The following is a 12907-nucleotide window of genomic DNA, read 5'->3' as shown; positions in this document are numbered from 1 at the left end:
CATAATGCTTCACGGACCCGATAGATTATAAGTCCTCCTCTATAATATTTCGGATCCGAATGTGTCGCAACATCGGATTTCGGCAGTTCAAAAGGCCAGTTCCTCTCCACTGAAGCACTGCAATGCGATAGCGCTTATGGACCCAATATGGATATCAGCCACACTTAACAAGATTTCAAGTCCAGATTCCAAATTCGGACTAAGTTTTTCGTTGTTTCTTAGTGTAAACTAGAATTTAGCTTGCGGGACTAAAACGACGCATAAATTGGAAACAGAGCACGCCGATATGAAGGAAACACACTCAAATAGACTTCAATCAAAGTATTAATTGGAAACCTAGGCCGAACCACTGTTGTAAAGACTTAAAAGAAAGCGTTGCGTGAAAGCCAAAGATATGCATAAATACTAGATTTAATAGACAAACAGGTGTTCAGATGCATAGAAAAGGTTTCGAAGGTCACAATGCCTTTGGAATCAACCAATACACAAAGATATCCTCCTCTTTCCTTAAGCAATATGAGATAAAACCACTCGGTCAAAATCCCTTTACAATAGCATAAAAGTTACATATATACTGGTTCGTTTTAACAACCTGATCCTAAAACAAAGGCTAAAATTTATTACTGCTATCTGTTTTGTGAGGCATTCTCCTCGAGAATCTCCACTACGCTAACTAATCCTATCTGTTCTGCAAGGTATTCTCCTCGAGAACCTCCACTACAGCTAACTAATTTAACACTTATTACATCATGATTTAATCCTATATTCTAGTTCTATGCCTAACTAGAAAAACATGGAAATTGATGGCTAAAGGATCCCACTCCTTTGCTTGTAGATTTTTTTGTATTTTTGGAATAAGTTTGAAGTCTTTTCCTTCCAAGTCTCATGCTCATGCATCAGAATTCATTAGATAGTCCCTAATAAGATGTCAGTATTCATGATAACATTTTCATCTAAAGGGGACATGTTCATAATCTAGTGTTTGCTTCCAAACATTATCGTGGTAATAAATATCTATATCGGTTGGAAGAGGTTAGGAGATATTCATATAAACATAGACCTAAGTATTTGATGTGTACCTCCCTTTCTCAATGACCTTCAATACTATGACAAAGTTTTCCATGACATTATTGATGTTTTCAAAGGGTTCCTCCTCCCAATATTCGTTGGGAACAACTTGGATGTTCTATTTATTCTTGATTCACCCAATAATAGACCTTTGAGAGGACCATAATCAAATAAATTTGTAGATTAGAGCTTGATCTTGCATATATTGGATATATCATTTGATCATGCTAGATTTAACCTCATATTTTGGATCTCGCACCGCTTTTGGTAAGCAACACTCTTTATTTCTATCTTGCCAAGATGCACCGAAAAGAGGTTTTGTTGCAAAACCATAAACTCCACATGACCCAACTACTCTACAAAAAAGATGACGAATATAAAGAGATTGAATGAGAAAACTAGTAAATCTAAAACTGTTATAAACTCCCATACAATCTAACTAAAAAAGAAAAATAAAACCCCTACTGCATAAGAAAAAAAACCTTAAAATTACAAATTTAAACTCCAATTTTTTTTTTATATACTCCATTACAATTTAAAACCATTAATGTTTTCAATTACAATTTATACCATCGCATTAAATAAAATTCAATCTCTTTTTATCGATATGGCAATTCCACTTTGGATTTTATAGAATCTCCCCACCCCACATGATTAAAGTGAAAGAATAATGGGAGTCTGCATTGCTTTTCTAAAATTATAAAATAACTATTAGAGTAGTCCAATGTCCACTTTGATCCCTACAAAATAAAAATATTCCCATGCTTCATGCTTAAATTGAGAAGCAAGTACACTTTCGTTTTATGAAGTCGAAAAACATGAGTTCTGGTTTTATAAGTCCAAAAACAAGGACAGGCTTTGTCACTTCGATGAACCCACGCAATCGAAGAGAACGTAACTATTCTCAAAATGTGTTTTTTAAGGTTATAATGTATTATACAGTGATGTGGGGTTTAACAGTAAGTTTTGTTGGGTGAAATCCACGAGATGAGGGTTCAAATCTCATTGAGTATATATATGACCTGTTGTGTCTTGGCTAAAAGAGTAGGCGACCCCATAGCGGACGTCTCAGCTCTTGTTGGGGCATAAGTTTCCTGCTATTGTGCGGCTTGTAGGCGGTTGCACGTAGCCTAGGTTTATAGTCGCAGCCAATCAGCCAGTTAGATTGATCCTGGGTCCAGTTAGATTTGATCCTGGGTCTGTTCAGGATTGTTCAGGATAACTCTCACCAGTTACCGATTTTATAATGTATTCTCAAAATGTCCTGGGTCTGTTCAGGATGGATTGTTCAGGATAACTCGCCTAGGTTTATAGTGGCAGGCAGTGAGCCAGTTAGATTTGACCCTGGGTCTGTTCAGGATTGTTCAGGATAACTCTCACTAGTTACCGATTTTATAATGTATTCTCAAAATGTCCTGGGTCTTCAGGATTGTTCAGGATAACTCTCATGAGTTACCGATTTTATAATGTATTCTCAAAATGTTTGATCCTGGATTTGTTTAGGATTGTTCAGGATAACTCTCACCAGTTACCAATTTTATAATGTATTCTCAAAATGTGTTTGTCAGCTTATAACAGATTTTCAAAATTACGGATTTTATAATGTATTCTCAAAATGTGTTTGTCAGCTTATAACAGATTTACAAAATGTGTTTTTGAGGTTATAACGGATTTTCAAAATGTGTTTTTTAAGGTTATGAGTTATTTTATATATTTTAATATTTAAAGTATTTAGTGTTTTGTTGTTAGTATTTGTTTTATATTTATAATTGTTTTTTTTAAGTAAAGTTAATCAATATATAAGATGGAAAAAACAATTTATTTATCACAAAAATTATGAAAAACTCTTTAATCCATATTAATATTAATCTATATCAATATTCTATGTAAAGATTAAGAAACTCATTAATCTATATCTATCAATATTCCATATAAAGCTTAAGAAACTAATTAATCTGTATCTTAGCAAAATGTATTTTTCAGGTTATAATGAGTTATTTAATATATTTTAACATATAGAGTATTGAGTGGTTTATTGTTAGTATTTGTTTTATACTTATGATTTTTTATAAACAAGGTTAATCCCCATATGAGATGGAAGATGGAAAAAACAATTTATATCTATCACAAAAATTATGAGAAACTCTTTAATCTATATCAATATTTCATAGAAAGTAAGAAGCTCATTAATTTATATCAATATTTCATATAAAGTGTAAGAAACTCATTGATCTATATATTCTCAAAATGTGTTTTTCAGAGTTATTTTACCATGTAAAAGTATTTAGTGTTTTGTTGCTAGCATTTATTTTATATTTATGATTTTTTATAAATAAGGTTAATCCACATATCACATGGAAAAATAAAAACCCTTTAATCTATATCAATATTTCATATAAAATAAGAAATTCATTAATCTTTATCAATATTCCATATAAACATTCAGAAACTCATCAATCTTTATATTCTCAGAATGTGTTTTTCAAATTATAACGAGTTAATATACTAAAGTATTTAGTGTTTTGTTGTTAGTATTTGTTTTATATTTATGATCCTTTATAAACAAGGTTAATCCATATATGACACGGAAAAATAGTTTATCTATAATAAAAATGATGAAAAACTCTTTAATCTATATCAATAATTCATATAAAGTAAGAAATTCATTAATTTTTATCAATATTCCATATAAAGAGTAAGAAGCTCATCAATCTTTATATTCTCCGAATGTGTTTTTCAAATTATAATGAGTTATTTTATATATTTTAATATATAAATTATTTAATGTTTTATTGTTAGTATTTGTTTTATATTTATTTTATATATTTTAATATATAAATTATTTAATGTTTTATTGTTAGCATTTGTTTTATATTTATGAAATGGAAAAACAATTTATCTCACAAAAACGATGAGAAACACTTTAATCTGTATCAATATTTTATATAAAATAAGATACTCATTAATCTTTATCAGTATTCCCTATAAAAAAAATAAAAAACTCATCCATCTATATATTCTCAAATGCGTTTTTAAAACTATTGAATTATTTTATATATTTTAATGGGTAAAATATTTAGTATTTTGTTGTTAATATTTATTTTATATTTATAATTTTTTATAAACACCGTTAATCCACATATAAAATACAAAAAAATAATTTATCTATCACAAAATGTATAAGAACCTCTTTAATCTATATCCATATTTTATATAAAATAATAAACTCACTAATCTATATCAATAATATTCCATATAAAAAATATGAAACTCAATAATCCATATCAATATTCCATATAAAAAATAATAAGCATTGACGCTCTATAGTCAACATCCAGCAACCATATGGTACTGCAGTAAGACAAAACGAAATATTGAAGAGAGTCATTGATATATAGGTATCTGCTTCATTTACTAAACAGAACCCTACTTCATGTACCTTTAGTCAGCCCATCTGTGTCTCACGTTGATCACGGTAACCCATGTGTACCCTGCCAGCAATCTGACAGTCTCTGTGACTACATTACTCCCCAAGTGAAAAACCATAAATATCTTACCAAATAGATAATTTTTTATTTTTATTTCAAATTTGTTTTTACTAATATGATCTTCTATTTTGATGGACTATTTTGCTGTTTTTTTTCTTTAAATTAATGAATATAAGTGAACATTATAAATGTAAGTTTCTCTTATATCATTTAATTACCATGATATCATGATTTAAATTGGCAAATTGAACTAAATAACTAAACACTTGATATAAATATAACATAAACAACATTGATTTTTATAATATAAATAAGAAGGTTCAAATATTGCCATGACTGGACATAAACACCATTCATTTATTATAATATAAATAGGAAGTTGCTAATCTGACTTCAAATATTGTCATTACTGTTTGCTCTGTGATTCACCATATTTCATTTGCAAGTATGATTCAACCATATAACAGCATAGATATATGCAGAGATGATGTAACCAATCAACTTGACTGGAAGAAAGAGAAACAATTCAATCAGAGCTCTTCCAAAAGAATCAGCAGGGAAGAGCCCAGTAGATAAGATAGACAGCATAAAACCCTTAATGCCGGTTGTTGCCAAAAATCTGCCTTGTTTAGCAGCTCTTAGAGTAGCCTTTGCAACTTCCCTTGGAGCCTCTGCTCTACTTCTCTTATAGAAGCTTGTCTTACTTCTGATCTTATAAAACTCTGGATCTGATGTGCTATCTGCAAAACCAAGTACCATTAAATCAGAAAACATTAAGGCAACACAAATCCAAGATTGGCTTTCTGGTTTTCTCAGAAACCTACTGTAGCAAAATTATTGCATTGTGCTGTTTGTTCATGGGATTGATGGGTTTTTATAAAAGTATCTGCTACTCACCTTCAATTTCCTTTAGCATGGAAGTCTCTACGAACCCAGGGCAAACTAGGGTGACACCAATGTTGTAAGGCAAGAGTTCAAGCCTTAGAGTTTCAGCGAGTCCTCTCAGAGCATATTTAGTTGTAGTGTAGAGCCCACTGCCATACAAGGGATACTGCACAAGGACAGCATAATTTTTCATGGTTAAAGTTTTGAAAATACTAGAATGTTGAAGTAATTTCTACTTGTGATATTAGAAATGAAGAAAGGTAAGTTCCAAAGCATGGCTGGCATGGCCAAAGCCTTGAAAATACTAGAATGTTAAAGTAACTCTATTTGTGATAAGAGAAAGGAAAGAAGTTAGAGAAGAATTATTATGTTTTTTTTGCAAAGTTAGCAGAAATATATATTTATTATGTCCATATTATCTAGATAGAAAAACGTATCAAGGAATACATTAACAAAACACACTGATCACATCTATCCCAGAGGTGGATTAACAAAACACCCTGATCACATCTATCCCAGACAGGTGGACATCTATCCCAGACAGGTGGACAAACCACATTAGAAAAAAATAACTCTATTATGATTATGATAATCTAACAGTTATATATAATTGGTTTGATCAATCATAATAACCTAATAGTTATATATAATTGGTTTGATCTTTCAAGGTTTCTGTATCCCAGTCTTCTAGCTTCTTTCTTCTTTTTTTCTCTTGTTTTGCATCTGTTTATCACAGGCTATTAAAACCAACCTAAAAGCTTATGACAGTTTACATTTTTTGGGGAAATTTATGAAGTTTTACCAGAGAAGCAAGCGAGCCCATGAATACCAGAGCCAACCGACAATGGCGGCTGCTCCTCTGCTTCATCAATGGAAGAGCCGCGTGCAATGTATAGAGCGTTCCAGTTATGTTGGTTTGGACTGTGGAAGCGATTCTGTCAATGGGGAGCTGATCCAGATAAGAAATACGAGTAACCCCAGCGTTGCATACAAGAATATCAAGTGGCCTCCACACAGAGGATTCATGTATGGCTGCAGAAATTGCTTCGTAGTCACTTATATCTGCAACCTGTAAACAAAGTAACAAGAACAAAAATCCCTGGACTCAATATTGATGGCTAAAAGTTGGCATACATCCTGAATCTGTAACTCCCAATAGAAACCCAATAATTTTTATTAAACAATTTACCAGCCATGGGACAGAATCAAAAATTTCCATAGCATATTTAATGAATCTATGATTTACAGACGAGGAAAACCAGTAATCCTGAATCTGTAACTCCCAATGGAAACCCAGAAATTTTTATTAAACAAATTTGTTTATTAAACAATTTACCAACCATGGGACAGAATAAAAAATTTCCATAGCATATTTAATGAATCTAGGATTTACATAGGAGGAAAAGCAGTAATGCTGAATCTGTAACTCCCAATGGAAACCCAGAAATTTTTATTAAACAGTTTACCAACCATGGGATAGAATCAAAAATTTCCATAGCATATTTAATGAATCTAGGATTTACAGACGAGGAAAACCAGTAATCCTGAATCTGTAACTCCCAATGGAAACCCGGAAATTTTTATTAAACAAATTTTTTTATTAAACAATTTACGAACCATGGGACAGAATAAAAAATTTCCATAGCATGTTTAATGAATCTAGGATTTACATATGAGGAAAAGCAGTAATCCCCCAATGGAAACCCATAAATTTTTATTAAACAATAAGTTTTATTAAAAAATTTACCCACCATGGGACAGAATCAAAAATTAAACAAAAATTTTTATTAAAAAAATTACCCACCATGGGACAGAATCAAAAATTTCCATAGCATATCTAATGAATCAAGGATTTACATATGAGGAAAAGCAGTAATCCTGAATCTGTAACTCCCAATGGAAACCCAGAAATTACTATTAAACAAATTTTTTTATTAAACAATTTACCAACGATGGAACAGAATCAAAAATTTCCATAGCATATTTAATGAATCTAGGATTTACATATGAGGAAAAGCAGTAATCCTGAATCTGCAACTCCCATGGAAACCCAGAAATTACTATTAAACAAATTTTTTTATTAAACAATTTACCAACCTTGGACAGAATAAAAAATTTCCATAACATATTTAATGAATCTAGGATTTACATATGAGGAAAAGCAGTAATCCTGAATCTGTAACTCCCAATGGAAACCCAGAAATTTTTATTAAACAAAAAAATCTATTAAACAATTTACTAACCATGGATAGAATCAAAAATTTCCATAGCATATTTTAATGAATCTAGGATTTCCATATGAGGAAAAGTAAATTTGTTATAATATATATATATATATATATGAGAAAAAATCAAAAATTTCCCTAGCATATTTTAATGAATCTAGGATTTCCATATGAGGAAAAGTAAATTTGTTATAATATATATATATATATATATGAGAAAAAATCAAAAATTTCCCTAGCATATTTTAATGAATCTAGGATTTCCATATGAGGAAAAGTAAATTTGTTATTATATATATATATGAGAAAAAACAGTAAATTTGTGATAAGATATATATGTTAGAGTAGTTAAAATAAACTTGACTGGAATATATACTCTATAACTCGAAAAAATTATGCTTTAATCTTTTCATATTTACCTTGACATTGATCCTGTCCTGATCACAGTATCCCTCTTTGAGGATTTCTTCAGCTGCCTTGTAAAGATTAGAGAGATTTCTTGCTATCAAAGTGACGTAAGAGCCCTGTGCAACAGCTTCTTTTGCAATTTCAAGGCCAATGCCGCTTGATCCTCCTGTTATAACGACGTGCTTATTTTGCAAACTATGGATAATGCAGGGGCGCCTCCATCTGAAGACGATTACAGTGGTGAAAACAATGGCCGCTGTTAATGTTATTGCTTGAACTGCATAATGTTGGATATCCATGATCATGACTGCAGTAACATGAGTTAGGCCTGTTCTCCCTTTATATAATGGAAAATGGTGTAATGTCAGATCTTGAGTACGGATTTAATGCAGGAAAAAGGTTAATTGTCTAGTGCGAAAATATACTAGAACTACGTATAATAAATAGTTGGACTGACACTTCTAGAACACTATTTATTAAGAAAATTGAATTCTAACCAACCAGGCCTGGAAATTTTTAAGTTTTAGCACGTATTTTACGGTTGGTGAAACTTTGTGCAGGGCAGATTTTACGTTTAAAATATATTGGGTTCGCGTCATTTTAACATTTAATTAAAAATCTAAACCGTAAAAATTGTTGAGAATTAATGGGATATTACTGGGATTGGAGGGTTATGGCACGGCTATAGTTAGCTTGCTATGTTCTTTTAAGATCTTGTTGTTGAGAATTAATGGGACATACCATAGATTATATGAATATTGATGAAATAATTTAATGACCTATTTACTAGCATTGGAATTGACTTTCTTTCAAAACAACTTTGGGATTTACAACTTTTGCCTTTGGCATCTAACTATATGTTGTTTGATAAATATGTGTTTTATGGTCTTACATTTTTCTCTTTCTTGCTAATTGGGAAAATCAATAACATCCGTAGTATCAGCGTACCAGGTATGTACTCTTTATTTACTTATGCCATTAGTTTATTGTAAAACCTGTAAATTTTGATATGGTATAGAGGAAATTAAGGCGTGGTTGCTTTATTTACTTATGCCGTTAGTTATTGTAAAAACTGAAAAAATACTTACAAGTTGTATGTAAATTTTGATATGGTATATAACCTTTCAGGGAATTTTGAAGTAATTTCTTCCGACCAACTTAGGGAGCCCTAACGAAATTTTGAATTAAATTAAGGCATAATTCCTTCCAACCATCTTGGGGAGCAGCTCAAAGAAAAAAAGCGTGTATTTTATTTTTTGTATTCTAATCTATCATGTGTTTAATGGTTTTATGTTATTTGGTAGTTTTAGGAAGTTGAGGATTTTGAATTTTCAAAATTGGAGTGGATAAGAAGTTTAATGTTATTTTGTAGTTTTTTGGAATAGGAAGTTGAAGATTTTGAATTTTAAAAATTGGAATAGATAAAAGGTTTTTAAGGTCTTAGATTTATTTATGAACCAAAATTTCAAAAACATTTTGTTGGATTTCTCTCCAATTTTTTGCATGATGTTCTGGAAATTGTTTTAAAAAGATTTTAAGGTTGGCCACCTTGTTAAATAAGGAACTTCATAACTAAGGAACGTGGCCACAACTTAGTAATATATCCAATACTCATCCAAATAAAGTTCAAGTAATTAACTAAATGTACCGTGGTTAGAATTTTCGGTATCTAAAGTTTAAGTAATTAACTAACTGTAGCTTAAAATTTTGGGTATCTAAAGTTTGTTCTTGTTGTATAATGATAACGTTATTTGGAAGTTTTCTAGAATCAGAAATTAAGGATTTTGAATTTTCAAAATTGGAGTGGATAAAAAGTTTAATGCTATTGGGTATTTTCTCTGGAATTGGAAGTTGAAGATTTTGAATTTTCAAAATTGGAATAGATAAGAGGTTTTTAAAGTATTAGATATATTTATGAATCAAAATTTCAAAATCAACATTTTCCTCAATTTCTCCCCAATTTTGTGCATGATGTTCTGAATTTTTTTACGAAATTTTTAAGGTTGGGAACCTTGTTAAATAAGGAGCTTCATAACTAAGGAGCCTGTGCACTGCTTAGTACTATGATGGGACCAGCCCTTTAACTTGCGGATTAAACTAGTTTAACCAATGATTAATTTAAGGTTTGGGTCAAACACATATAATTAGCCCTAAGCAGTTGATTAACAAAGATATTTATTCATTGGCATTGATTGTGTAGTTATTGTTGGTACGTTGGCTTCTGTACTCGCCTCAATTTTCTCCTTCCTGCTCTTTGGTTATGCTAAACCCTCGTTTCACTTCACTTGAGCATTTTTGGCTTCTCTCTGTCGCGGTGAGGGTTTGTGTGCTCTCGTTGGCCTGCTTACGACTGTGTCGAACTCGGCGGTAATGCTCTGTCTGCACCTAGCTATGGGTTCCTCTACCTGGTGGCGAGGTAACTCCGCCCACACTTGCTATTTTGTTACCTGGTTGCCTCGGTACTGTATTGGAGGCTTCGTCGACTTCGTGAGAGGGTTTACTTCGTTCCTCTATTGGCTCTTTAACCTTCTTCGTGGTTATTGTTCTTTCCACCGTTCCCTTATCTTGCTTTGCTTCAGTTCTCTGGTTAAGCTTCCGGTTATTGGTTCTTTGGTTGATGTATGAATGTTTTGCTCTCCTGGCAGGTCTCAGTCACAGTGGACTTCCTCAGCTTCGCTTGGTCCTGGCAAGGTAAGCTTACTTTTCCATGCTATAGTTGGTCTTCTCTGTTTTTCTTCGACACTAAGGTAGTCGCTCCTTTGTATGCAGGGTTTTCACTTGTGACTATGACTCAGTTGGGGTTTCATTCCTCCAGCACTGTGACTCTTCAAGTAAGCTGGTTGTTCCTTCTCTGCTCGTTAATTTTCACATTCAGTTTTCTTGGCATACAAATGACTGATATGGTTCTGCTGGTTTTCTATGGCAGGTTGGGGTTTGCTCCAGGCTCGGTCTCCGAAACGGTTGCAACCCAATGATTCCAGTAGGGTCGTTCTCTACTGCTGTTACTTAGTTTGTAGTCTTCTTTTCTCTATCATGACATTGGGAAAGTCCTAGTGCTCCTCCGTTTATTTGTCTTCTGCTGTTGAGTGACCTTCGGCTCTGATTGTATGTAATTCCGTCTGCTTTTCGAGCTTTGGTTATATGTAATTTATTTTGCTTACACTCTTGTAACCGACTAGGGTTCAACCCTAGCTTCGGGGTTTGATTTTGTCTTGCCTTACTCTATTATTATCTAGCACTTTACACTGTTCTTTATGTATTCCAACATTATATTTATAAGGGAGGAAGTAACAAGAAGATTTTGTGTAAATGGGTTACCTCTGTTATAATTGCGTTCTACAGTAGTTGCATCCGCGTTTTGTTGAGAACTGTCTCGTAGTTGTTGCTTGCTTTCGTATGTATGGGAACTTTTGTTGTTGCCAGAACTCCATGTTAGGAATATTCTGTTATTGCTTCATTGTTCGAACTCAGGAACTATATCTCTGTTTGTTAGGAAGGATCTATAGAAACACACAGTGTTGTTTAATTGACACAGACAGTAATTAGAGGGGAAAAGAAATAAATATAGTAGAAAGATTGTTTGCAGATGGATTCAAATACTCAGGTTTTGTAAATTGTCTATTTATGTATTATATTGTTGTGCTGGTCTTTCGAAGCCCTTCAAAAATGTATTACATTGTCTTTTGTATTGTTTTCATACAGTTACCCAAACTGTTCACAGTTATTCTTCAGTTGCTTCTATAGTTACACGATTGATAACTATTTTGGGTTTTCTTGTGCTATAAGATATACAATATATATTTTTAAATGAAAAGGTAGCTGTAAGATAAATGAAAAAAAAGACAAAACAGTGTGGCGGTAACGACCCTAATATAACTGTATTGTTCCTAAATATCCCTTAACAAATAATGAAATAAAAAAAAACAAGTTCCTAAACATTGTTTTGATCAAAAAACATAAAGGAAACCAAATGATAATGAACCTTTCCTCCTTAGCTAAGACCAAACACCTGGTCATGGTACCCTCAGCTGGATGCTCCTGCATCAGGCTCCCAGGGTAAGAAAAATTCATGACTCCGGTCCATGAGCTTCTTGACTGAATAGCTTGCCTGTTGTATTTGTCTAGCGTCAAGCAATGAACTGTCCTCAATGGGACGGTTCTTCCACTTGACCAGATATTGCAGGTATTCCTTCTGTCGAGTTTGCCTGGCCACCTGAGTGTCGAGGATCCTCTCGATCTCAAGGGGTTGAGCTGAAGGCATTTGTCTCATCCAAGTCTCACTCCCTTCCTATGTGTCCCATGTAGGTCATGTTGTATTATCTTCCTCAGGACTAGCAGTATATGGAAACAAGTCTGCCACATTGAAGATGGGCGAGATGCCTATTCCTGGTGGCAGCTATAATTCATAAGCATTGGCTGAAAATTTTCGGAGAATTTTGCAAGGGCCAATCTTTTTGTACTTCAATTTGTTGTATGCACCCCTAGGAAAACGTTCCTTACGCAAATGCGCGAGGACTTCATCCCCCACATTAAACTGTACCTCTCGCCATTTCAGATCTACCCACTGCTTATACTTTTGACTGTTGTCCTGCAACTTCATCTTTACCTGCTCGTGTAGGTCATTCATTGCTTTGGCGAAATCTTCCCCATTAACACTCTGTCTTTCCTACTGTCCTAGATCTCGTAACTCATGCACTCCGCGAGGATGCATGCCATATAAGATCTGAAAAGGACTGTGCCTCGTGCTGTGATTGGGTGAGTCGTTGTAAGCGAACTCTGCCTGGGAAAGTACACAATCCCACATCCATGAATTTTCCCTGATCAAACTTCATA

At 33.0% G+C, this 12907-nt stretch overlaps 1 protein-coding gene across 1 annotated transcript; it reads right to left on the bottom strand.

The window, feature by feature from the left end:
* Window positions 1-4893: 4893 nt before the first annotated feature.
* Window positions 4894-8456, bottom strand: LOC149173710 (3-dehydrosphinganine reductase TSC10A-like). The gene is made up of 4 exons (XM_089427978.1): window positions 8086-8456; window positions 6244-6510; window positions 5454-5607; window positions 4894-5296 (listed from the first exon to the last, which is right to left on the bottom strand). Exons 1-4 carry the CDS (start codon window positions 8377-8379, stop codon window positions 4992-4994), a joined length of 1020 nt encoding a protein of 339 aa, XP_089284104.1. The 5' UTR covers window positions 8380-8456; the 3' UTR covers window positions 4894-4991.
* Between the last annotated feature and the right edge of the window lie 4451 nt (window positions 8457-12907).

Source organism: Pinus tabuliformis, chromosome 4_2 (genome assembly GCF_031772625.1).
Source record: "Pinus tabuliformis cultivar Carrire ecotype Pingquan chromosome 4_2, CPIR1, whole genome shotgun sequence".
Classification (NCBI taxonomy): Eukaryota; Viridiplantae; Streptophyta; class Pinopsida; order Pinales; family Pinaceae; genus Pinus; species Pinus tabuliformis.
The sequence above is the reverse complement of the archived record's forward strand: the minus strand, read 5'-3'. Positions and strand labels throughout refer to the sequence as shown.

Bases quoted from the DNA above. Each gene is read 5' to 3' on its own strand.
- LOC149173710 (XM_089427978.1), bottom strand. From the start codon at position 8,379: ATGATCATGGATATCCAACATTATGCAGTTCAAGCAATAACATTAACA. The intron at 6,511-8,085 runs GTAAATATGAAA...CTTTGTTTACAG, and splicing joins AGGACAGGATCAATGTCAAG to GTTGCAGATATAAGTGACTA. The intron at 5,297-5,453 runs GTGAGTAGCAGA...TTGGTTTTGCAG, and splicing joins CATGCTAAAGGAAATTGAAG to ATAGCACATCAGATCCAGAG.